Genomic DNA, 24,628 nt, shown 5'->3' with positions numbered 1-24,628 from the left:
TATATAAATAATCTAAAATCGATTTGAAGAAAGTATCAAAAATAGAAAATGTGTACATGAAAATAATTGATTAGATCAACAAATTTATAATCAATGAAGAGATCGTGTAAAGGTGAGCTTATTGACATATTTATTTAATTTGAGTTATAGCGGGGGAGGATGGCAAAGAAAAGAAGAAGATGGAAAAGAAGGAGTTGTGGTCGGTTGACGAAGGACTTCTTGCGCTTCGATCCACTCCAAAGATTCCCACCGGATGCTCTCTTCCACCCACCCACACCGCTTTTTCATCCGATTTCAGCCAAAAGTGAAGGACAACCCATTTATAAAATAATGGAATAGCTCGGACATTTCTCATCAATAACATAGAAGAAGCCATTAAAAATCGAAACAGAGAATTTCATTTACAAGTCTTTGTATTCATTCAATTAAACGAGGCGACTAAGTTAAAGTAACTTAATATCAATCCTTAAATAGAAACACAAAATGTTGCTCTCTTCATCAAATGTATTTCAAAACATCGTTTGAAACGAAAATTAAAGTCGCCATTTTAAATTCCAATGTAAATTAGAGCTGCCATCTAATCTTATAGAAAAGGAAAAATTTATACATATAAAAAAATAATAATAATTTTGCCTTAAATAATTTTTGCCTTAATAAATACTTGCTTAAATAAAATTTATATTTATAAATAATGATAATAAAACTTGCGTTAAAAGTGTATATATAAGTCATTTATTACAAAATATGAGCTAACTGTTTAAGCAAACGATTTTCATAATCGTTTGCTAATTTTCTTTGAAGACATCAATTGTCATTGAAGGATGTAAAACACGTTTTTGGAGAAGAAGGTGGAGGCAACTGCAACAAGTTAAAAGTAGTGTAGAATTTTAGAGCTATTTTTAACTTCTGGAGTTTTTGTATGCATCAAAATGCATCAAAATTTAAATAAATTATAAATTACTCTCAAAACACTGCTCAAACACAAAATTCAGAAAACAGTGAAACTCTTGCACGTTTATTATAGATTTAAAATAGAATAAGAATTAACAATTAAAAAAAAACTATATGTTTTAATTTTTATTTCTTAAGAACTATTTGATACATTCCGCTAACATTTTGGATTTCGTCATTTAAAATTACATAGCTTAGAATAGTCGAAAACTTAACATATGAAACGTATTTGTAATTAAAAATATTTTATATCATAGTGAAATTAAAAAGTAAAAAATAATTTTTTTTTTGCATGAATAGGATAAACTAGTTCTGAAATTTAATTAAAGAGTTCAAGAATTAGACAAAAATAGAACAGAAAGAAAAATAGAACAAAATAGATTCTAACTTTCGACCGACCTCCTAACTTAACTATTAGAACCCTACTTTCCAGATGGCGGCTTCCCTAACATATATTTTAAAGGTGGAAAATCCGAATCTTTCAAACAAAAAGAAAAAGAGTTTATTCAACGAAAACATGTTTTTGTTTGATTTTGTAACTCAAAAAATATCATCTGCACTAATTAATTAGTGTATTTAAGTTGTAAGATTACATTATAGTGCATAAAATTCCAATCACTAACAATTTAGTCATTATTCGATCTCGATATTATCATCGATCATCATTCGATTCGATCTCGATAAATTATATGAGAGGTGTTAAAGTTCCGAGCACCTCGTAAGGAAAAAAACAACAAAAAAAACACAAATAATAAATTTAATCAGTAAATTATATTTTTAGTTTTAAATGTGCCGCACCGACACGTTTAATGTTTTGCAAACAATAAAAATTTGATCTTCTTTTTTTTTAAAGTATATAAACAAATAAATATAGATCAAAATCAGTAAATTTTGGGTCTGGCCAATAGCCAGTAGTACTTTTTAACAATAGCCACTATTTGGAACATGTGGCCCTTTTTATCAAAAATTAAACATATTAAACGATTTAAAAACTGATCATATTAATAATGTAAGGCATTTCCTTCGAAGCTTTTCTCATAATATGGTCAAAATTAAACACTTCATTTCTAAATTGAAGAAAATTCTTAAATAAAAAAAAAAAAATTTCAGAATATTATGAAATTTTCATAATGATTCATTTATTTTAAAAAAATTGTAGGGGGTGCATTTTCTACATAAAAAGTGACTTTCGGGTGGCGACTGGCAGACGATTTCTAACACTCCATTTGCCTTTTTGTAGCGACCGGTAATTTTCGATACGTAATTTTATTTTGTCGATACGTAATTTCTAAGATGCTTCAAAATTTTTTAAGTTAAAAGTAGAATAAAATTACAGCAAAAGAAAAAATTGAGAAAAAGAGAAAGGAAAGACAGAGAGATAAAATAAAAGATTGGAGTCATGCACTTTTGCGTTTCCCTTCTAAGGTTCAAAATCGAGCATTATCAACACTCCATCTTCGATAAAGCCCATAAAAATCAGACGATAAGAAAAAAAAAAGAAGCAAACGATAATTTGGTTTTTAGGAAAAATTTGAAATAATGCTTTCGAAAATCGTTTCCTGTGGGACGTCAGTGGAACGTTTTGTCACCCCCTCTTCCACACCTAAGAAATAAACGAGTCGAGAAGGGGTTTCTCGGTTAACTTGCTCTGCTCTCATCAAATCTTAAAACCAGGCATGTCCAGAATTTATTCTCTTTTTCTTTTTTTTAATTTTTTTTTCCACTTTTCGTTCTTTTTCACCCAAAACGAGTGTTGTGTGGTGTCAGTCCTTGGGAAGGGTCGTTGTCGGCGGAAGGAGGGGAGATGCTTCAGTGGCGGAGATGATTTTAGGAAGATGAGAGCGGAACATCGGAAATGCACCCTTCCTATCACCGATTATACACACTTGCCTGCATCTCGCTTCCTCTCTTCTTCTTCTTCTTCAACACTCCATACTCAATATAGTTTTAGAACCTTATATGCATAGTTTTGAAACCATATGCACATAGTTTTTAAGCCATATATACATAGTTTTGAAACAATGTGCAAATAGTTTTGGAGCCATATATACAAAGTTTTGAATCCAGATGCACGTAGTTTTGGAGCCATATATGCATAGTTTTGTAACCACATGCACATAGTTTTAGAACCATATATATATATGGGTCATTCTCACAAAAACAGTCATTTTCATGTCCCCAGTATATTTTATGTTTGTTTTACAACTTACGAAAAAAAATTTTTCAGGGAAAGTGTCCTTCAGAATGCAAGCTAACAAAAGAATAAAAATAAAATTATCAATTTTTATTTTTTATTAATTTTAGGTAATAAAAATATACCAATATGTCATTCCCTCACTTGTCCCCACTGCTGATTTAAAAAAAGAAAAAAATTGTTTCTGAAATAAAATTTTTTTTTTTACAAATTCGTGTTTTTTATTTCAGAATACTGAAATATAGAATTCAGAAAATCAATTTTAAATTTAATTTCTGATAAAAATATTAACACAGCACTATTTTAAACTTTGTCCCCAGTGTTTCGCGTCATTCCCTCACAACAATGTTCTTATCACCTGCAATCTTCTTAGAATAAAAATATTTTAATAAAAACTTCAGAAGTTAACAACTGGCATCATAGAACAAAATTGCAGTATGTTTCCATCTTCAACTTAAAGAAGCTTTGCTGTGGAATAAATTTGAATGAATCAAACCAGGTAAAATTTTTTACATTTGTCATTCCCTCATGTCATTTTTTAGAGTAAAATAAAATACAACTTCATCGAGAAAGTGGATAATTATATGTTGCTTTCTTGTATGAATATAATTGTATGTGATTGACTTCAGAAATTAATTAGGCCTAACTGTTATTTTTAAATTTTATTGAATTCGTCATTCCCTCACTAGTGTATAAAGTGAGGGAATGACGCTGAAGTGAGGGAATGATTCAAGATGAGTATATTATTAAATTTTTTTTTGTTCAATCGTGCCAGCCAATTTTATTTCCCAAACCTGTAAAAACTATTAAATATATAAGACTAAATTATAATAAATATTAGATATACTTAGTATGTTATCATTTTCAAACTTTAGGTAGATGTAACTTAGATAAAAACATGTATTAAAATAAAATATCATTCCCTCACTATTAGTGTCAGTCCCTCACTTTTTAAATAGTGAAAATAATTAATTTACTTATTAATTAATTTGAAAAATAAATTAATAAATTGATTTATTAAACTAATTAATTTATTTATTAAATTAATTAATTAATTATTAATTATTATAAATTAATAATTATAAATTAATTATTTAAAAAATTAATTAATTTAAATATTAAGTATAATTTATAGGATATATACTTTCTTTATAATGCCATTACATATTTCTATTAATATAGAAAGTTTCAGAGCTTTTTATTCACTTTACTTTTTGGGGATTTTATGAACTGAAAAATGACAGTTTTCGTGAGAATGACCCATATATAGCTCGTTCTTCAGAAGTTGGCACTTGGCTCCGCCTTCATCACGTGGTATCCGACGATACTATTTCGCTATTTTTTGGTGAATGTCGTGAGCAATCTTGAACAAGGTTTCTATTTGTATGGCAAAAATATTTATTTTGCAAACTTCATCTGCATTTTTTTAACATTAAATATATCATAAATTTGATGATATTTCGCGTCATTTATGATATTTCTCTCTTTTAACTGAATAGTTTGTCCTTCTTGAAACATTTTGCTGGGAAAATAGCAGTTTTTAAATTTAAATTATGTATATTTAATTGACTAGAGAAACGAAAGGTATAATAGCAGATGATAAAGCGAAGTAAGTGAGCGAAGTTTTGACGCGCATTAAGGGTTATTTTGATTTCAAGCGCGGAGATGTTTCTCTTCTTACTCCCGAGCTGAAATGAACTCTGCACTCGAGGAGGTGGAGCCAAGTGCCAACTCTTGGTGAACGAACTATACATAATGTCGAAACCATATGCACTAAGTTTTGGAGCCATATATACATAGTTTTAGAACATAAATATGTTCTACACAAATATGCTCGATATATAGAAAAAAAATTTATGGAAAAACGTGAAGATTCTCATCAGGGCGCATTTCTTTATGACAGCAAAAGAGACATTTTAAAATAAAGAATAATTATCCTAAGATAAAAATCACTTTTTATAATGGTTCTATGCCTCGAAAAAAAAAATTTTCTTTTTAAAATGTAATTTTAATTGATATCAAGATGAAAGATGAAAAGCAGAAAACAAACTTACCGATATGAAGTGAAATAAAACAAACATGTTTAACAAAAATAAGACCAAAAAATATAATAAATGAGCTTTTAGCTTTACTGTAAAAAATAATTGGTGAAAAATATATGAGGCAAATTACACTTTAAAGCTGCCATCTATGAAAAAAACAATTTAATAATAATATATGTTTATATAAATATTTAATAAACGGATATCTAACTCAATAAAGACAAAAAAGGATATAAAAGAAAAGAAAGATTAGCGAAAAAAGTTAAGAAAAATTCAAAAATAATAATAAGCTTTATTTACTAAGCATAAGCTGCAAGAGCATAAAACTCATAAAATAAGATAAAAATATAGAGAACACATGGAAAAAGATAAAAAGAGTTTTTAAAGAGAAAGGAAATGATTATTAAAAATTTTTTTTAGACATATAAAAAAATTTAAAATTTCAAAAAATGTTTAAAATTTTTTTTAAAAAAATTGGAAAATAAATTAAGGAAAAGATATAATCTCGTGATCAGCTCACATGATTATATCCGAGAAATATAGTGCTTTCTAATATTGTATTTATATAATCAAAGCAAAATGTATCAATATAATAGTGAGAGAAGCACTAAAAAAATTTTTTTAACGAAAATAGAAGTTATTAAGTAAAAATGCAAAATAAAACAAAAATTTAAAAAAAAATTAAGTAAAAAATAGAAAATAAAAAATTAAGAAAATACAGAATAAAACTCGAGAAAGAAGTTGAATAGATTTATGTATTTATTTGTTTCGAATTCACACTGAAACGCATAACGAACTGAAAATAATTAAACTCACTCGAATGATCCATCGACGTCCGTAATGTCAGAAGAAAATGACACTGCCTGTTGAAAAAAAGAACAAAAAGTCAAAAACAATTCACCTTATTTAACTCATAGTTGAAACTTTAGAGAGTACATACATAAGGCAATTAAGATATTTACTTTTTTATAGTAAGAATTAAGAAATAAACTTTTTAATATTGCTGGAAAAAAATCAACATTTTAAAAAAAAAAGAAAAAAACTTTTTTTTAATGTAACTGCAATATAAAAATTAAATTGTAAAAAAAATTAAAAATATTTTTTAAATACTGGAGAAAAAATTTTTTTAAAACATAATGCAAAAAGAAACTTAATATTTTAAAGAAAAAATTAACTTTTTTGTAAAAAAATAAAAATTTTAAAATTGTTATAAAGAAATTAACTCTTTAAAAAAGAAGTAAAAAAAAAAAGTTTTTTAAACTGTAAAGAAGAAATAAACTTTTAATACTGCTGTAAAATAATTAATTTTTTTAAATTGTAATGAAGGACTTTACTTTTTAAAGTTGTAATGAAAGAATCGTTTGCTTTTGTGGAAGACTTTTTGAGCTAATTAACCGGTGTCTGCGTTTCGCGGCGATGAAAACCGTAAGCATCTACTACGGTTAGGGATAGGAGGGGGAGAGTTCACGTATTTATCAACTATCGTTAGGATTAGAACCAGGGCCACTTTATTGCAAGGTGAGCATTGTATCACCTATGTAATCACCTGAGCCGCGATGGCTCAGGGGATAGAGGGTTCGCCTTCCAAAGAGGTGAACCGGGCAATAGCTGAGTGATACGATTTCTGCGCCCGGCTTGCATCGACCTCAGTGCTGATGTGAAATATCCTCAGTGGTAGACGGATCATGGGTTAGAGTCCCGTTGCCGTCAGGCTAACTGTGGAGATTCTCGTAGATTTCTCTTCATGTTACGCAAATGCGGGTTAGTTCCATCAAAAAGTCCCCCACGAAGGCAAAATTTCTCCCGATCCAGGAGTTCCTCTGTCTTCTGAATTGGGTTCAAAATTACAAGGTTACGGAGTTCAACATTAGTAGTCGTAAACCCAAAAACTGGATCGGCTGTTCAACGACGGTGTTAAAATAAAAATAAAAAGTAGGTCCTAGAGTGGCGTACTTTGGTCAATGTAGAACCTACACTGGCTAAATATTGGATATAAAATATCGGGTAAATCTGAGGTTTCTACTTAGGACCGATATTGGTAGTAAAGTGGCTGTAAAATATCAGGTGTAACGAAAGATTCCATATAGGGCCAATATCGGAAAAATAAAGTCCCTTTGAACCTTTCCTGAACCAAGATTTATGAATATTGGCCCGATGAGAGCCCAAGTTATTTTGCTGCTAGGGTAATTGCGTGACTAAAATATTCCGAAATAGGACCAGGAATACATAAAATGTGGCAACACAAAAAATATTTTTGTAAAAAGTATCGTTTTCTGGTTCTTAAAAGAACCATAAAGTTAAGTTCGCCGACAGGAACAGAGCCAGATTCTGGTTAACACAGGTCACCGGTCGATAATTGTAATTATCAAATACGATAATATAGCGATCAATAACGATGACATATGTGAAAAAGCAATATCGCAATTATTATATATAACAATAATAATTTAACACAACATCATTGTGTTGAAAAATTTCATTTGGGTAACGAAAATATTGAAAAAAAATTTTAAATGTAATTTGAATTGAAAAAATATCATAAATGTATAATTTCGATATTTTTGAATGCAACCCTAATCAGTTATAGGGACCTATAGGGCGACAACGCTGAGAAACAATAGCTAACACATGGTCCCTTTAAAAGACAAGTACCCCTTTACTATGTATACAGTAAACAACATAAATAAGTATAAATGACATAAGACTCACCATAAATAACATACGACTCAAGTTATATAGTTTGTCTATAGAAAGAACTCCCCTCGCCATTCATCTGAAGCAGTGGCGGGGACCATGGTTACGAGGTTTAACTATAGTTTGTCTAAAGAAAGAATTTCAAGGAGGGGAGCTTCTTTCTCCCCTGATTTCTTTTCTCTCAAGGAACAGATCCATAATCTGTCCTAACGCCCCTACTTGAAATAGTTAAATCTCGTAATTATAGTCACAGCCCTCATTTCAGACGAATGGCTAGAGGATTTCTATACATAGACAAACTATATTTCAAGTAGGATTGTTGTGTCAATATTTAAAACAGAAGTTGACTTGGATCGGTGAGAAAAAAAGAATCTTTTTGAATGAGCTTTTCGTTTCCATTGCAGCTGACGGATTTGTGGAGAAGGGAGTTCTTTTCATAGACAAACTATAACTAATCAGGTGTGTACATCACGACGTATCACGTGATAACCACACAAACATCTCTGTTTCGAACTATATACTATACGACTTATTAATTTGTCTCAAATAAAGGCTTTTTGATAAAACCAAAAAGCGATTTTTTTTTTTATGAATTAGTATTTTTTTTAATATCTCCTAAATCATTATTAGCAGTTGATGCGCTTACATAAGTCTTTCCCTCAGGGAAAAAAATAATCATGAATAACAAAAAGCGTTGTCGCACATCAGGAAAGGTTTCTAAGTCAAATCACCTAATTGTAATTTTGAAAGTTAAGAGTATGAATAATTTAACTGACTGTTTTTTATTTTTTTATTTTTTTTAAATGAGAACCGAAAAGCAATTAATACTTTAGGTTAGTTAAAAATAAAGAATGTAATTTATTAAACGTATTTTATACATTTATAAGAGTGGAAAGTTCTTTGTTATATCGTTTTCAATAAATAATAAAATAGTTTACGCTGATGAACGGACAAAATAAAGTGCAATACTTAACACTAGATTGCCCAAGGAAGTCATTTTGACTGTTTTTAACTGCTTTTTCAATTGCAAAAAATTTACAAACAATAATGTATAATTTTTTTTCCAAGCGAAGTATTTTTTATTGTTAATATTTACTAATAACTTGTTATAAAACTATAAATAATACAAAAAATATTAAAGATTAATTTTAAAGAAATTTCTTTACACATTATTTATTCTTTTACAATGCAGTCATTTTGACTGCTTTTGGGTAATATAGGTATATATACTAAGTTTCAGTCTTTCTAGAGTTAAATATGAAGGGGAAGAATGATATATGAAAATTTTCATATCGATACAAAAGAAATATTAGTAATAATGATATGAAATTTAAAAATATATACTATATTAACAGTGCATTTTAAATTAATCAGAAATAAATCTGTCTTAATTATAACTTTTATTTCAAATATCTTTAAATATATACAATAGTCTGTATCAATTAATTTACACGCAAATCTGAAACTATGCAATTATGCTACCGTGAATGACCGAACTCAAGAGAATGTCGACATTCACCAATGAATGTCAGTAATCACATATTCGCTTTGGTGAATGTCCGAAATATTTGTTAAATCCGATTTGATATTAATTTATTCGTTGATTATATTTATTCGATATTTTAATATCTGCTGAGGATAGATTAGGAGAAGAAACATCAGTGTTCGGAGTACCGGTTAAATACATAGTGGGCAGTGGCACTTGACCTTAAAAAAAACATTGAAGTAGGGCATATCGGGCAAATGTATACTGGGCATCGGCACTTAGTGTATATTTCGGACATTTAACAAAGTGACTATGAGATTGTTGACATTTACCAGTGGAAGTCAACATTCACAGTAACAGTTGTTAATATTTCTAATTGAAATATGTTAGTAGAACACATAGCTTCTCTCAGATTTGCTCTGATCTTTGGTGCATAGCGCAATGTAAAACTTGGGTGTTTTAATCGCAAATTTAGTTATCAATTTTGATTCGGAAATGAGTGAAATTGAAATATTATTTAAAAAAAATTTTCAACTTCTAATTACATTTTACATTTCATAACAAACTTCAGCAAAAGCAATTATCAAAAAACTTTATTTATCTTGTTAATCTCGCTTCTCTTATATTGTAATAATCACTGATAGATCGACACGCTAATTCACCTCCTAAACATAAAAATAGTATTAAAAACTAAGATCGAAATGTGAATATAAATTCTGCTAAATAATGCTACACAACTACCGTCTGATTGTAATATCACGTGACCGTTGACATCACGTGAAGTGAGCTTTTGGTTATTTTAAATTTCACTATCATAGTGTTAGTAACACCCCTACTCACAATGCTTTTGTCAAATAATCATTTAGGACCACTGAATATTGAAAATTTTCACAAGGATTTCAAGAAATTTATATGGATAGCAGTAGATACAAACCTTTTTTTTTACCATATAATAAGAATATCGAGGTAAAAAAAAAATCAAGAATATTATCGATTGTATTTTTATAGCTGCTACCTGAAACACCTGTTTCTCCCTAACAATCCATTTTACCATCAATTAGTGATTCGAACAATGGAATCTGGGAAATGTCTAGCAGGTGTTCTATAGATAGCCCTCCCCTCCCCTTCCACCTTCTTTACCTTTGCGAAGCACGACACTGAAATTAAGTTCCAGCTTTTTTTTAACACTTCTCCTTAGTGTTCAAAAGTTAGTGTTTCAAATACTCCATTTATTGCAACTTGTGTTTTCAAGTTTTTTTTTCTTCTTCATTGTTTTGGTACTTTCTTAAAGTAAAATTTAAAAAAAAAATTGTTACAAAATAATCTTTCAAAAAAGTGAGGTAACTAAGAAGGAATTAAACGAAGTTTTTACACTTTTCTGAGTTCTGTTTTTACATTCACCTCCTGAGTTGGGCAAATCAAATCACGACACAGATTCGAATCTATTGATTCGAATAACCTATTAATACGAATCCGTTGATTCTAATCTTTTACTGATTCGAATCAGTTGACTCTAATCATATACAGGTTCGAATCAGTTTATTCTAATCACTCACAGATTCGAATCCGGTGATTCTACTGCCCAAGTCAAAATTTTTGGTGGTTTCCCGTTGATGAGCTAACATAATCCTGATGTTTACCATCAATAATTCCATCATGAACCATTATATTTTTTAATGGTAACCAACATAAGTAACCATCACCTCAATGTAGGTATTCGGACTGATTTATGATGGTCCAACATATGAATTTCAACTTTTTTTGATGGTTTGCTCATGTTTGATCATTGCGAATTTCCAACATAGTATTTTAGAAATCAAATGTAGGAACTATCATGAACAACCACCATTGCAATGTAGGAATTCGGACTAATTTATGATGGTCCAACATTAAAAAAAAAAGCAAATTGTTCTGATAGTATATTCCTGCTAAATCAACATGAATTTCTATTAAGCCATCATGGAACTGTATTGTTGTACCACTATGGACTATCACGAATTTCCATTGGAATGATCATGAACAACCATCATTGCAATGTAGGAATTCGGACTGATTCATGATGGTCCAACATTAAAAAAACCCAAATTGTTCTGACAGCACATTCCTGCTAAATCAACAAGAATTTCTATTAAGCCATCATGGAACTGTATTGTTGTACCACTATGGACCATCACGAATTTCCATTGGAATGATCATGAACAACCATCATTGCAATGTAGGACTTTTTACTGATTTATGATGGTCCGAATTCCTGAGAACCAACAAGAATTCCCATTAAACCATCAGGGAAATGTATAGTTGGAATCATCATGGACCAGCACGGATTATCATGAATTGTTGGTCCATGAGAATCAAACTTCTCTAGATGGTTAACCATCATAGCATTAAAATAGCATTTTCCTTTATGGAATGATGGAAGTGATGGATTGATTGTTGGCATATCAAAAACCATAAACACATAATGGAAAATGTTGGATGATCGTGATCATCAAATGATGTTGGACCATCATGAATGGCACTGAAACCAACATAAACCATCAAATTTTTTTGATGGAACCATCAAGAATTTTAACTTGCTGTATCGAGTCAGTTGATTCCAATCACTTACAGGTTCAAATCTGGTGATTCTAACCACTCGCAGTATCGAATCAGTTGATTCCAATAACTTATTGATTTGAATCAGTTGGTTTTTATCAGCACTTTACTGATTCGATTTAATTTGTCCTATCTTATTGATCGAATCACTAGATCAATATCTAAAATAGAAATAAATAACTTAGACAAAATAAAGGCTGTATGATTTTGTTTATCTCAGTTAAACAATCGAATTCTTTGAATGGATCATCTTTGATGGATGGAAAGATTCATTTACAAAACTCAAATAAATATAAAATAAATAAATAAAAATCAGAGGGGGAAAATTACAGTAGAAGCCTGATATAACGAATTCGGCATATTACAAAAAGTTTGCTATTATGATCAACTTCCAAGTCACCGTCAAAATATTAAAGATATATTTTATTTTATTTTATGACCGCCGTTGAACAGTCGACCCAATTTTTGCGTTTACGACTACTAATGTTCAACGCCGTAGCCTTGTAATTTTGAACCAATCCAGAAGGCAAGGAAACTCCTGGATCGTTACCCCCAGAGGTATTGATTTGTTATGGGAACATGGAGGACTTTGAGACTCGACAGATTTNTATAGCTGCTACCTGAAACACCTGTTTCTTCCTAACAATCCATTTTACCATCAATTAGTGACTCGAACAATGGAATCTGGGAAATGTCTAGCAGGTGTTCTATAGATAGCCCTCCCCTTCCACCTTCTTTACCTTTGCAATGCACGACACTGAAATTAAGTTCCAGCTTTTTTTTTAACACTTCTCCTTAGTGTTTCAAATACTCGATTTATTGCAACTTGTGTTTTCAAGTTTTTTTTTTCTTCTTCATTGTTTTGGCACTTTCTTAAAGTAAAATTTTTTTTAAAAAAATGGTTACAAAATTATCTTTCAAAAAAGTGAGGTAACTAAGAAGGAATTAAATGAAGTTTTTACACGTTTCTGAGTTCTGTTTTCACATTCACCTCTTGAGTTGGACCAATCAAATCACGACACAGATTCAAATTTGTTGATTCGAATAACCTATTAATGCGAATCAGTTGATTCAAATCTTTAATTTATTCGAATCAGTTGACTCTAATCACATACAGGTTCGAATCAGTTTATTCTAATCACTCACAGATTCGAATCTGATGATTCTACCCAAGTCAAAATTTTTGATGATTTTCCGTTGATGGGCCAACATAATCTTGATGGTAACCAACATAAGTATCCATCACCTCAATGTAGAAATTGGGACTGATTTATGATGGTCCAACATATGAATTACAACTTGTTTTGATGGTTTGCTCAGGTTTAATCATCACAAATTTCCACCTGAGTATTTTAGAAATCAAATGTTGGAACGATCATGAACAACCACCATTCCAATGTAGGAATTCGGACTGATTTATGATGGTCCAACATTAAAAAAACCCAAATTGTTCTGATAGCACATTCCTGCTAAATCAACAAGAATTTTTATTGAGCCATCATGGAACTGTATTGTTGTACCACTATGGACCATCACGAATTTCCATTGGAATGATCATGAACAACCATCATTGCAATGTAGGACTTTTTACTGATTTATGATGGTCCGAATTCCTGAGAACAAACAAGAATTCCGATTAAGAAATGTATAGTTAGAACCATCATGGATTGTTGGTCCACGAGAATCAAACTTCTCTAGATGGTTAACCATCATAGTATTAAAATAGCATTTTCCTTTATGGAATGATGGAAGTGATGGATGGATTGTTGGCATATCAAAAACCATAAACACATAATGGAAAATGTTGGATGATAGTGATCATCAAATGATGTTGGGCCATCATGAATGGCACTGAAACCAACATAAACCATCAAATTTTTTTGATGAAACCATCAACAATTTTAACTTGCTGTATCGAATCAGTTGATTCCAATCACTTACAGGTTCAAATCTGGTGATTCTAACCACTTGCAGTATCGAATCAGTTAATTCCAATAACTTATTGATTTGAATCAGTTGATTTTTATCAGCACTTTACTGATTCGATTTAATTTGTCCTATCTTATTGACCGAATCGCTTGATCAATATCTAAAATAGAAATGAATAACTTAGACAAAATAAAGGCTGTATGATTTTGTTTATGTCAGTTAAACAATCGAATTCTTTGAATGAAACATTATGCACTTATTTACAAAACTCAAATAAATATAAAATAAATAAATAAAAATAAGAGGAAGAAAATTACAGCAAAAGTCAGCAATGAGTTCGGAAATTACAGCAAAAGTGATATAACGAGTTCGGCATATTACGAAAAGTTCGCTATAACGATCAACTTCCACGTCACCGTCAAAAAATTAAAGATATAAAAATTGTATAACGAGCTAAAAGTTATTAGTCTTCCATTGTTACTACAAAATTAAAAGAGATATTTCCGTATCGCGATCTGTAGCGCCAACTACAATCGCCAAGATGCGAAATGGATTTTAAACTTGAATTTTTTTTTTTTTTTTTTTTTTTTTTTTTTTTTTTTTTAAAACATGTGTAGATGTTTGCCCGGGGGTGGCTAGAAGTTATACCTTTCAAGTTGGCCCTTTTCTGTGATGTTTTTTTTAATTTCCTGTCCCATATTTGATCCAGGAGTTCCCTTGTCTTCTGGATTGGATTCAAAATGACAAGGCTATGGAGTTGAGCATTGGTAGTCATAAACCCAAAAAAATTGGGTCGGCCTTTCAGCGACGGTTACTAAATAAAATACAAGGTAGTCGACACATATAGATGGACGAAATTGAGCGTACGGTATTCTAGGATTTCTCAGGAATTTTGTTTTGACAAAATTATGCGTAAAATGTTTGGCTTTATTTTATAACGGGGCGTTGAGCAGCTGACCCTTTTTTGGGTTTACTACTATCAACCACGTGGCCTCGTCATTTTGAACTCAACACAGAAAACAAGGGAACTCCAGGATCAAGCATTGTGACAAACTAGCCTTCGTGGAGCGCTTTCTGATATAACTAGACAGCATTTTCGTTACATGACGAGGCAACCTCTCGAAATTTTCGGGAACCTCTCATGATTAGTCCGACGACAAGATTTGATCCTGGGTCACCACATTGAGAGGAGAACTCTATACCCAAAGCCATTGTGGATATATTAAAAATATTGTTAATTTTTATATTTAAGAAAAAATGTCGTTGTTTAAGCGCAATTTATGTTATAGGGATATTTCAAAAACATCTGAATCAATTTTTTCCGCGTTTTTTTCGCAAAAGAAAAACTACTCAAAGGATAATTAAATTTTTTTTAAGCAGCAATGCATCCTTAAGTCTGAAAAGACGGACTTTTACTTGTGTGATAGTTAGGAAGTTATAAAACTTTCCTTAATTAAAAAGAAATCAACTTTCCCCTTTATAAGACCATATTTAATAAATTTCTGAAGAAAAAAAAAAGGAAAAGAAAAGTTCGATGATTTATTTTGGTGAAGTTCGAAGTTACCCCCCGAAAATTAGGAAATTGAGACTAGTAAAAAAGTAAATAAATTTGAATTTTTAAAACTCTTCATTTTCGGAGACCACTCAGTGAGGGAGCGAACGGGAAGCGAGAGGCATACAAAAGGCGAATTTGCATTCAAAACATGCGCACATCACTCCTGCGCATCCTGATGAAAATGACTGAAATGACATCCTGATGAATGCGAATTCGCCTCATGAATAACTCTTGCTCCTCGTTCGCTCCTTTAGCGTGTGTCCCGGTGCTATTTTTTTCTTCTTCATCGGATTATGTTTAAAACGAGGGTGGTTACATAAAACAAAAAGTGGTCAGCTGTGGTCGCAGTTTGAAGAAAAGTCCAGTTTCCTCATTTTCGAGGGATAAACTGCAATGGAATTGTCCTTGATTTTGTTCTACATACATAAACTGTATGTGGCTGATGTCTCTTTATTGGTATTCATCCAAACAATTTACCCCCCCCTCCCCACACAACACTAATCGTCAGTTGGAAGGCTTTTTATTGGTCTTTATTGAAAAACAAGCCTATTTGCAGACAAAGAGCGGCCTGTGTGGGGGTGGGCGTGATGCCAAGGAAAGAGTCAATTGCCGGAAAAGAAGCCACAAAAGAGCCGAAAAAGAGACGACATCCAATTATCGCCCCACACTATTAATTCTCATTCGTCTTTTACAAATGTCCAGCCCCCCAAATTGTTCTCTTCCGTCTTAGATTAGATGGATGCTTTCTTCTTCTTCAACGGAATGATTAACCCTGCGACGCACATTAGCTATTCTTTAGAACATTCACCTGCTCACAGTTATGTTCTAAACTCTCTCGTCCTATTGATATCTGGTTGTCTAGAATGAAATCTGCTATTTGCTGCAAACATTAATCAGAAAGAAAAAAAGACAGATTGTTGTGCAACCAATCATACATAATTTAGAACAATTTTCTTTTATTTACGCAACAAGACAGAAATAGGCAAGATGAGGCGCTGCTTATCAAGAAATTCTTAGACAAATAGAATTCACATTAAGTGCAACGAAAATGTTGTAATCACATATACATTTCCCTTTCAATTATCGCAACGATTTCCAGATCACACTTATATCTATAGATGATCCAGGGTTCTCTAAAATTTTTAGCAATTTCTAGATATTTCTTTTACTCATCATAACCGTCTTTGAACAGTGGACTAAATTTTTTGGATTTACGACTACTGATGTTCAAGTCCGTAACCTTGTAATTTTGAACCCAAACCAGAAGACAAGGGAATTCCTGGATCAAGTTTCGGGAGGAATTCGCCTTTGTGGAGGACTTTTTGATGGAACTAATCCGCACTTGCGTTACAAAGAGAGGAAAACGTAAACCTCCCACGGTTAGCCTGACGGCAAGGGACTCTAACCCATGACCCCTTCTACCATTGAGGATATTTAACCTCAGCACTGTGGTCAGTGCAAGCCAGATGGGGAACTCGTATCGTCCAGCCGTCGCTGGGATTCGAACCCGGTTCACCTCATTGGAAGGTGAACGCTCTACCCCATGAGAAATCACGGCTCTCTTTAACTTATTTTATTTTATAACCGTCGTTAAACAGCGGGTCTAATTTTTTAGGTTTACGACTATCAATGTTCAACTCCATATTTTGATCCCAATCCAGAAGACAAGTGAACTCCTGGCTCAAATTTTGGGAGAAATTCGGCTTCGTGGTGAACTTTTTGATAGATTTACACGGCATTTGCGTTCCATGGAGAGGAAAACCACGAAAACCTGCGGTTAATCTGACGGCGAGGGTACTTGAACCCATAATCCGTCTGCCACTGAGGATATTTAATGTCAGCACTGTGGTCGGTGCGAGCTGGGTGCGGAATTCGTATCGACCAGCCATCGCTGGGTTCGAACCCGGTTCGCCTCATTGGAAGACGAACGCTCTATACTCCGCATTTGTATTCTATTTTACAAAACACAGAATTCAGAACAGAGTTAATTTCTTTATTAAGTTTGCACCAAGTTGCAGCATTTTTAGAATCGTCATTAATTAGAGACTGTTAATGAATATTTAAAAATTGACCTCATTATACATTTTTTAAAACGTCAATGGGGTTTTGAGCTGGAATGTGCGCCTATGAGGGATTAAGTGCATAAAAATAATTCGTCTAAAAAATGATCCGTACGCGCATATGATACATTTATGAAATTGTCCCACAAAATCGAGTTTGGATACATATTCAATGAAAACCAATGAAATGTCTACCAACTAGGGACTTCGGAGGGAGGGGGGGGGGNGGGGGGGGGGGGGGAGACAAGAGAAAACGATAAGAATAATTTCTGGTCGTTCCCGTGAAAGAAGATAGAAAATTGGAATATTAAGTTAAAAAGAAAAATTCGTTGGAAGATAGCAATCTACGAAATAGTGAGAATCCACGGGTATTGATGGGAACAATATCTGAAATAGAAAAAAAAGGAGAGAAAGTTGTTTCTTCGTCACAGGCCGGTGGGGCTGAAATTTCGTCACCGGAAGGCCATTTCCGCCCCCCGACAAAGGACGATTCTTTCGGGATGAGTAAACAGACGCAGGAAGGAACTCCCCCCCCCCCTTCGTCATCTCCTCCTCCTCTGGGTCTGTGGGTCACTTCGCTGGACAATTAATGACACATTTATTTCAAAATAATAGAAACAATCAGAGTTATGCTTTACCGATGCAAATTTAGCGGGATCTCACTTTTTGGGGAGAAATGATGAAAGCTTATTATGCTTTATGCTTTAAGAACTATGCTTTACGTGCGTGCTTTCTCTGAATAAAGATGCCCTTTTTTCCCCCAGATTTTTGAACTTTAAAATACAGGGGGTAGTTGCAGCCCGGGAATTATGGTCCCAATCGTTTGGTCAGAAAAACGGTCCAAAATTCGTACCCCGTAACCTTAATATTATTTTTTGCACATTACACCATAATCTCGAGAACTTTTTAAGCGAATCGAAACATTTTTGCACTCCATTTAAAAATCCGTTTATCCAAAGATAATTCCATGCAAAAAAAAAAAAAAAATTATAATAATAACTTTTAGTAAATATTATTTTTTATTATTTTATTTAACAATAGTAAAAAAAAAATTTAATTGAAAGGTATGCCATTTTTCTACATTCTCTTAAAGAATATAATTTTACACGGCAATATTCAAAATGTGTGCGTAATTGGTCGAATATTTCCTGAAAAATCGCATTTTAATAAAAACCGGGTCTTTAAAATTTAATTTCTCAGAACTATTTGACCGATTTCGCTCAAATTTTGAATTTCGCCGTGTAAAATAACATTCTTTAAAATAAAGTAAAGAAATTGTATACCTTACAATTCAAATTTTTTGCAAGGAATTTCGATAAACGAATTTTCCAATCGAGTCAATGGCGAAATGTGCAAAAAATAAAATTAATGCAAAAAGCAAAATTAATACAAAAAATGAAATTAACGTTTAGTGGTCCGAACTTAGGACCGTTTTTCTGACTAAACTATTGCAACCATATTTCAAAGAGTGCAGCTACTCCCTATATTTTGGGGTTAGAAATCCAAATCCGTCGAAAAAAAGATATGGTTATTCAGAGATAGTACGTTTTTGTGTCTGATTTCGTAACCTAAAATATCATCTGCACTAATTAATTAGCATACTTGAGGTCATCCCCTCAAACCATTAAGATTAAGCCCTAGAACGAGAAAATCTGATCATCAGATCAAAAGTTATTCAGGGTAATAAAGTTTTTTTTTGCGCACTGTATTCTTGTATTATGCTATTTCCCATACTAACATCATTATTAATCTGGAATAGGTGTCATAATGCCAACTGAATGAAATGCAAAAACACGGCTCAAGACATTAATTGAAATCTAAAAATAGAACCTTGCTCCAAAAATGTTAAAAACATTAAGTTTTAAACTTATATTCTGACTTTAAAATTTTAAAATAAAATTTCGAATCTGATGCCAAACAGAGGATTATAATATCCCATAAAAAGTTTGTAAGTATTGTAGTCGTATTATAAAAATTGAATTTGTGGTAAATTATTTTACAAGCAGGAAAAAATTTAACAAATAATATCAGATTCCCCAATTTCAAATAAAAAACCAAATAATTATGGTAATGGAATCAAATTAACCGGGATAGCCTGGTTGGCAGGGCGTTGGACTCATACTCGTGAGAAGGGAAGTTCAATCCCAGCCGATCGAAGACTTCCAGCGTAGTAAATGGTGACTGGTGCACGCCAAATCTGTTGACTCACAAGGTCCTTCATTTTCCAATAACAAATTAAACCTCTGAGGTACTAAATTGGAGATCAATCGTTCTCATGTTCAGATCAAAATTACGATCTATGGATGAATAAATGGGTCCGCCTTCTAAACGGGTGTGACGTATGGGTGTGGTAGAAGTCGAATTTTTGGTCATAGATGGTGCGTGCCACTAGAAAAAACAAGAGCAATCGCATCCATTGCCTTAATGGCCTACAACAACAGGGTGTCTTAAAATTCATGGCACATACATTATAGGGTAATAGAACATAACTAGATAAGCACAAATCCATGGTCGGAACGCAAGTCGTAAATCGCTAGAGCACAAAACTGACTGTGTCACAACAGACAGAGATGGAATGAAGAAAAAAAACCGCGATAAAATTAAGTAAAACATTTTATTCAAGAAAATGTAATTAAACAACACTAAGTCCCCCATTACAGAAACTGCTCAAAATTGCGGTAGCCAACATTTACGCTGGTTTTACAGTCTTCGCTCTGTCGAATGAATGACCATCGTACATTGGCAAAAATGCCAGGCATCTCCCTTATCGTTTCAGCAACAATGGACATCCGGGCAAGAAGGTTCAGCAGAATCTATGGGACTATAGTCGTAGACGAAGCTCTTCATATGACCAAAGAAGAAAAAGTACTGATCTGACAAATCAGATGAGTGGGCCAGCCTGTTGATTAGACCGCCTCGATTACATAGCATCTAAGGCGTTACGATCAGCCTCACTGTAATGGACTGATGGCTTTGTCGTGTTGAAAGCACATACGTCGCATGATTTCTGCTGAAACATGTTTTAATTCACGGTTCTGGCAATGCGCAAAAACAGAAATATGAACCTAAATTCAAGCGTGTTGGTATGGCATCATACAATGATCGTGCACGATTCCAGAGCGAAACGTCGCTGGAACGAACGTGGAGACGTATTGCGTACGAGTGTTTAGTTGCCCCACATGATAGTTGTCGATATTCGAAATATCCTTACGTCTGAATGTGCATTCGTCATGTAAAAAACACATGCGCATAAAAATCCGGATACATAGCCGTCTGTTAGAGAAACCACGAGGTAAAATTGACACGTGCCTGGTAATCCGATGGTTCCAGGTCCTGAACTCTTTGCGCATGGTAGGGATGCATTCCTTCATCTCGCAGCACTCGCCACACCTCGTACACGAAACGCGAACGACTTCGGACAGGACTCGCTGATACGATGCAAAATGTCGTTTGTTGCAGATGGCGTTCTTACACTCCTACCACGTCCAGTATTATGCATGCAACTTGAAAAGGAATCCCTTTCACAGGCTTGTTTGTGCAGTCGTTGAAATATCCTCGCGTTAGGGACGCGCCTTGTTCTAAAACGCTCTCCGTACAATCATTGAGCTTCCTCTGCAGCTCCGTACGTGAAATGCATCTTGTCATCGTCCTGATGTGAGTACACTCCGTCTTATCAGTAGTCCACAGAGCGAATAAAAACAGCTGCTGAAGAGCCACTTTATGGAGATCATTGCGCGTTACGATTTGCGATCGGACCATGGACTGTAGGGTGATTTGTGCTCGTCTAGTTGTGTTCTATTACTTCCTACCATATGTACCATGAATTTTAGGATACCCTGTTTGTATATATCTAATGGTTACAGTCGTGCGAGCAAGACAAACATGCGCAGAATTTTAAAATGAGCAAGTTAATTTTATTTACCCATCATAATGAGAGAATGAATATCCAAGTGACACAAAATCGTTGTGCTCCTCAATAAAAGTTAGGGAAAATCTTGCAAAGTAATTCAGTAAAATATTTCGTTTCGGGGAAATCTTAGTAATTGTAATTAGTCTGTTAAATAGGTTCAGGGAAAAAGTTTTTCCCACGAGTTAGTTAGAGGGATAAACGCTAAAATGTTAATAAATGCATACTTGAACCAAAAATAGATTAAAAAACAGGATGTGAATACTAAAACGTGAGAAAGAGAGTTTCGTTTCGAATAATAAAATAAGAAAAAGATTTACAAAAAAGAAATAACATAAAAAGTTTAGTTGAAGCTTTTCATGTTACATATATATGGCAGGACCCGCGATTGCATTCGCCATCTTGCCAAATGCGATAATTCTGCGAAAGAATTGGTAAACGATTTGATAGCAACCCGAAATTCGTGTGTACTTGGAAGATCCACAAAAAAGTCAGTTTTACCCGGAAAATAAACCCATATCGACAGCATTTTCATACTTCCCGCCGATGACGTCACTTAATCGTATTTCTGGTTCCGCTCATCGTGAACACTGTTTTTAGGCTTTATCTCGGCGCATTGTGCCGTTACGTTTTCTGCTGGGTTCGCATAAACTCTCGACTTCGTATCCCGACGCTTATCATCACGTTATCTTATTTCTAATATCGTTTATCGCTCTTGAGAGCTTGATTTCGTCTCTACATGGAGTGCTGAGTTTTTCGAATTGCGCACTTATCGCACTTGCGCACTTTGGCTTGCACACCGTTACGCATTATGTGGCGGCGCTGCTATATTGTACTTCCTTTGCACTTTATATTCTTATTTTATTTAATAACCTTCGTTGACCCAATTTTTTAGGTTTGCGACTACTAATGTTCAACGCCGTAGCCTTGTAATTTTGAACCCAATCCAGAAGACAGGGAAACTCCTGGATCAAGTATTGTGAAAAATTTGCCTTCGTGGAGGACTTTTTGATGAAACTAACCCTCATTTGCGTCACATGGAGAGGAAGGCCACGAGAATCTCCCACTGTTAGCGGCAAGGGGACTCTAACCCATTATCCGTCTACCACTGAGGATATTTCACGTCAGTACTGTGGTCGGTGCAAGCTGGATGCGGATTCGTACCGACCAGCCATCGCTGAGATTCAAACCCGGTTCACCTCATTGAAAGACAAACACTTGAAGTTGTCCCGACTTTTCTCGTATAAATATAAGACGTCATTTATCTCTTTTTTCTTGTTTCAGTTGTTCGACAGCGGTTGCTAAATAAACACTCTAGTCGTGTATTTTGTTAAGTTTGATTAATAAATGGTTTTGTTTTATAAAGAGAAGTTTCATGAATTCTTAACTAGATATATATTTAATAAGACCATACATACTACTGACGTCACTTAAACTGCGCAGCTAAAAAGGATATAGTGACGCGCAAGCGCTCTTTTTTTCGCAGAAGTAATTGAGCCGAGATAGCCTGGTCGGTAGGGCGCTGGTCCCATGTCCGAGAGTTCGTGGGTTTGAACCCCGCCGGCCGAAGACTCCCCGTGCAGTAAATGGTGACTGATGCACGTTAAATCTGTCGAGTATCAAAGTCCTCCATGTTCCCATAACAAATCAAAACCTCTGGAGGTACTGGATCGATTGTTCTCTGATTCAGATCAAAATTATGATCTGCGGATGAATAAATGGATGTGTGAATGGGTCTGCCCTATAAAACGGGCTGTGACGTGTGTGTGGCTGAAGACGAATTCTTGGCCAGAGGATGGCGCCACTGAAAAACAAGAAACGCACACTCTGCCTTAAATTTGCTCGGTTTCACCAAGCAGGCTTGCCCGTGTGGCAAGTAACATTAGAAACAACAACAGTAATTGCCATATAAGGCAAAATTTTTCTCTTAATTTTCTCTTAAAAAATTTCTCGAGCCCAGAGCATTTGATTGATGTTCGAAATTCCGTTCGACCTTTAAGAATATGCAAAAAAATAAATAAATAAATAAAAAAAAACGTTATAGCTTGTAAACGTGAAATCTGCAGTTGTACCTCCTAGAATAGGATCCTAAATCGTACCGGTAAGATTTAGGAACCCACAATTGTGGCAACTACGTCACTTTTTAAACTAAATGTTATTCCTAACCCCAAATGTTAGGTAGCTACTGGGGATACTTCTGTATCGTGATCTGTCGTGATGTATTGTAATACTTGCAATTTAAAAAAAAAACAAAAAAAAAAAAAGAAGAAAANAAAAAAAAAAAAAAAAAAAAAAAAAAAAAAAAAAAAAAAAAAAAAAAAAAACATGTTGATGTTTGCTCGGGGGTGGCTACGAGTTATACCTTTCGAGTTGGTCTTTAACTGTGATTTTTTTTTTTTTTTTTTTTTTTTTTTAAAGTTTTTCGTTGGCGTTGCGAAGACTTGGCGATTATTCTGCCGCAGATCACGATACGAAAATCACCCCAGTTACCAACGAAACGTATAGAACTAGAACAAAACAACTTGTTTAACAATTATCTGTTGCATGTTATAAAATGAACACAACATTAGATCTGCTACATCCTTACACAGGATGTTTAAAAATAACATTCAAAACCAATAAACTTAAATAAATAAACGCGTGTACACAGCTTCTTGAATACCTGGATCTCTGCGTGAATAAAGTTTCCTAATTTATTCTGCCCTTAATACTTCTTTAAAAAATCAAAGGATTTATGCAACTTTCATCGATTCATATTAAAATGGAACTCAGTAGAAAGTGTTAAACTTACAGCACCATTTATCCATATTTAAATGGGCTAAGTGACGTTCATGTCTAAGCATACAGCAGATAAAAGAAGCAAAGCATAAGATAAGAGAAATGATTATTTAAAAAATTCAATAGATTATTGACATTCGAATAGTAATATCAATCGCAAGAGGTAGGGGAGAAGAGGTAAGATGACGTCAAATGCAAACATCCGTGTCAAGGCTGGTTCCGGGATCTTCTGCGCTTTCTTCTTTCATTCCTTCAAACATCCCCTCTGCCAGAGCATTTTTTATCAGTTTCTTTCTTTCTTTTTTTTCTTTTTTAAATCTCTCGGTTGGTATCAGTTTATCATAATAGAGTTTTTTTCTCTCTCTCTTTTTCTTTTTACTTTTTTTTCATTATCAGATGATTAATTCAAGTAATATTTTTTGAAAGATTTACTTTAA

General features: G+C 33.4%; 1 protein-coding gene across 2 annotated transcripts in view; it reads right to left on the bottom strand.

The window, feature by feature from the left end:
• The window catches only part of LOC107443472 (blocked early in transport 5), a 141,127-nt gene that overhangs the window by 33,374 nt on the left and 83,125 nt on the right, over positions 1 to 24,628 (bottom strand). For both annotated transcript variants that reach the window (XM_071184825.1, XM_021145238.3), the window contains one exon: positions 6,004 to 6,050. In XM_071184825.1, the coding sequence (XP_071040926.1) occupies positions 6,004 to 6,050 (47 nt within the window). The remainder of the gene's footprint in view (positions 1 to 6,003; positions 6,051 to 24,628) is intronic.

Source organism: Parasteatoda tepidariorum, chromosome 9, assembly GCF_043381705.1.
Source record: "Parasteatoda tepidariorum isolate YZ-2023 chromosome 9, CAS_Ptep_4.0, whole genome shotgun sequence".
NCBI lineage: Eukaryota > Metazoa > Arthropoda > Arachnida > Araneae > Theridiidae > Parasteatoda > Parasteatoda tepidariorum.
The sequence above is the reverse complement of the archived record's forward strand: the minus strand, read 5'-3'. Positions and strand labels throughout refer to the sequence as shown.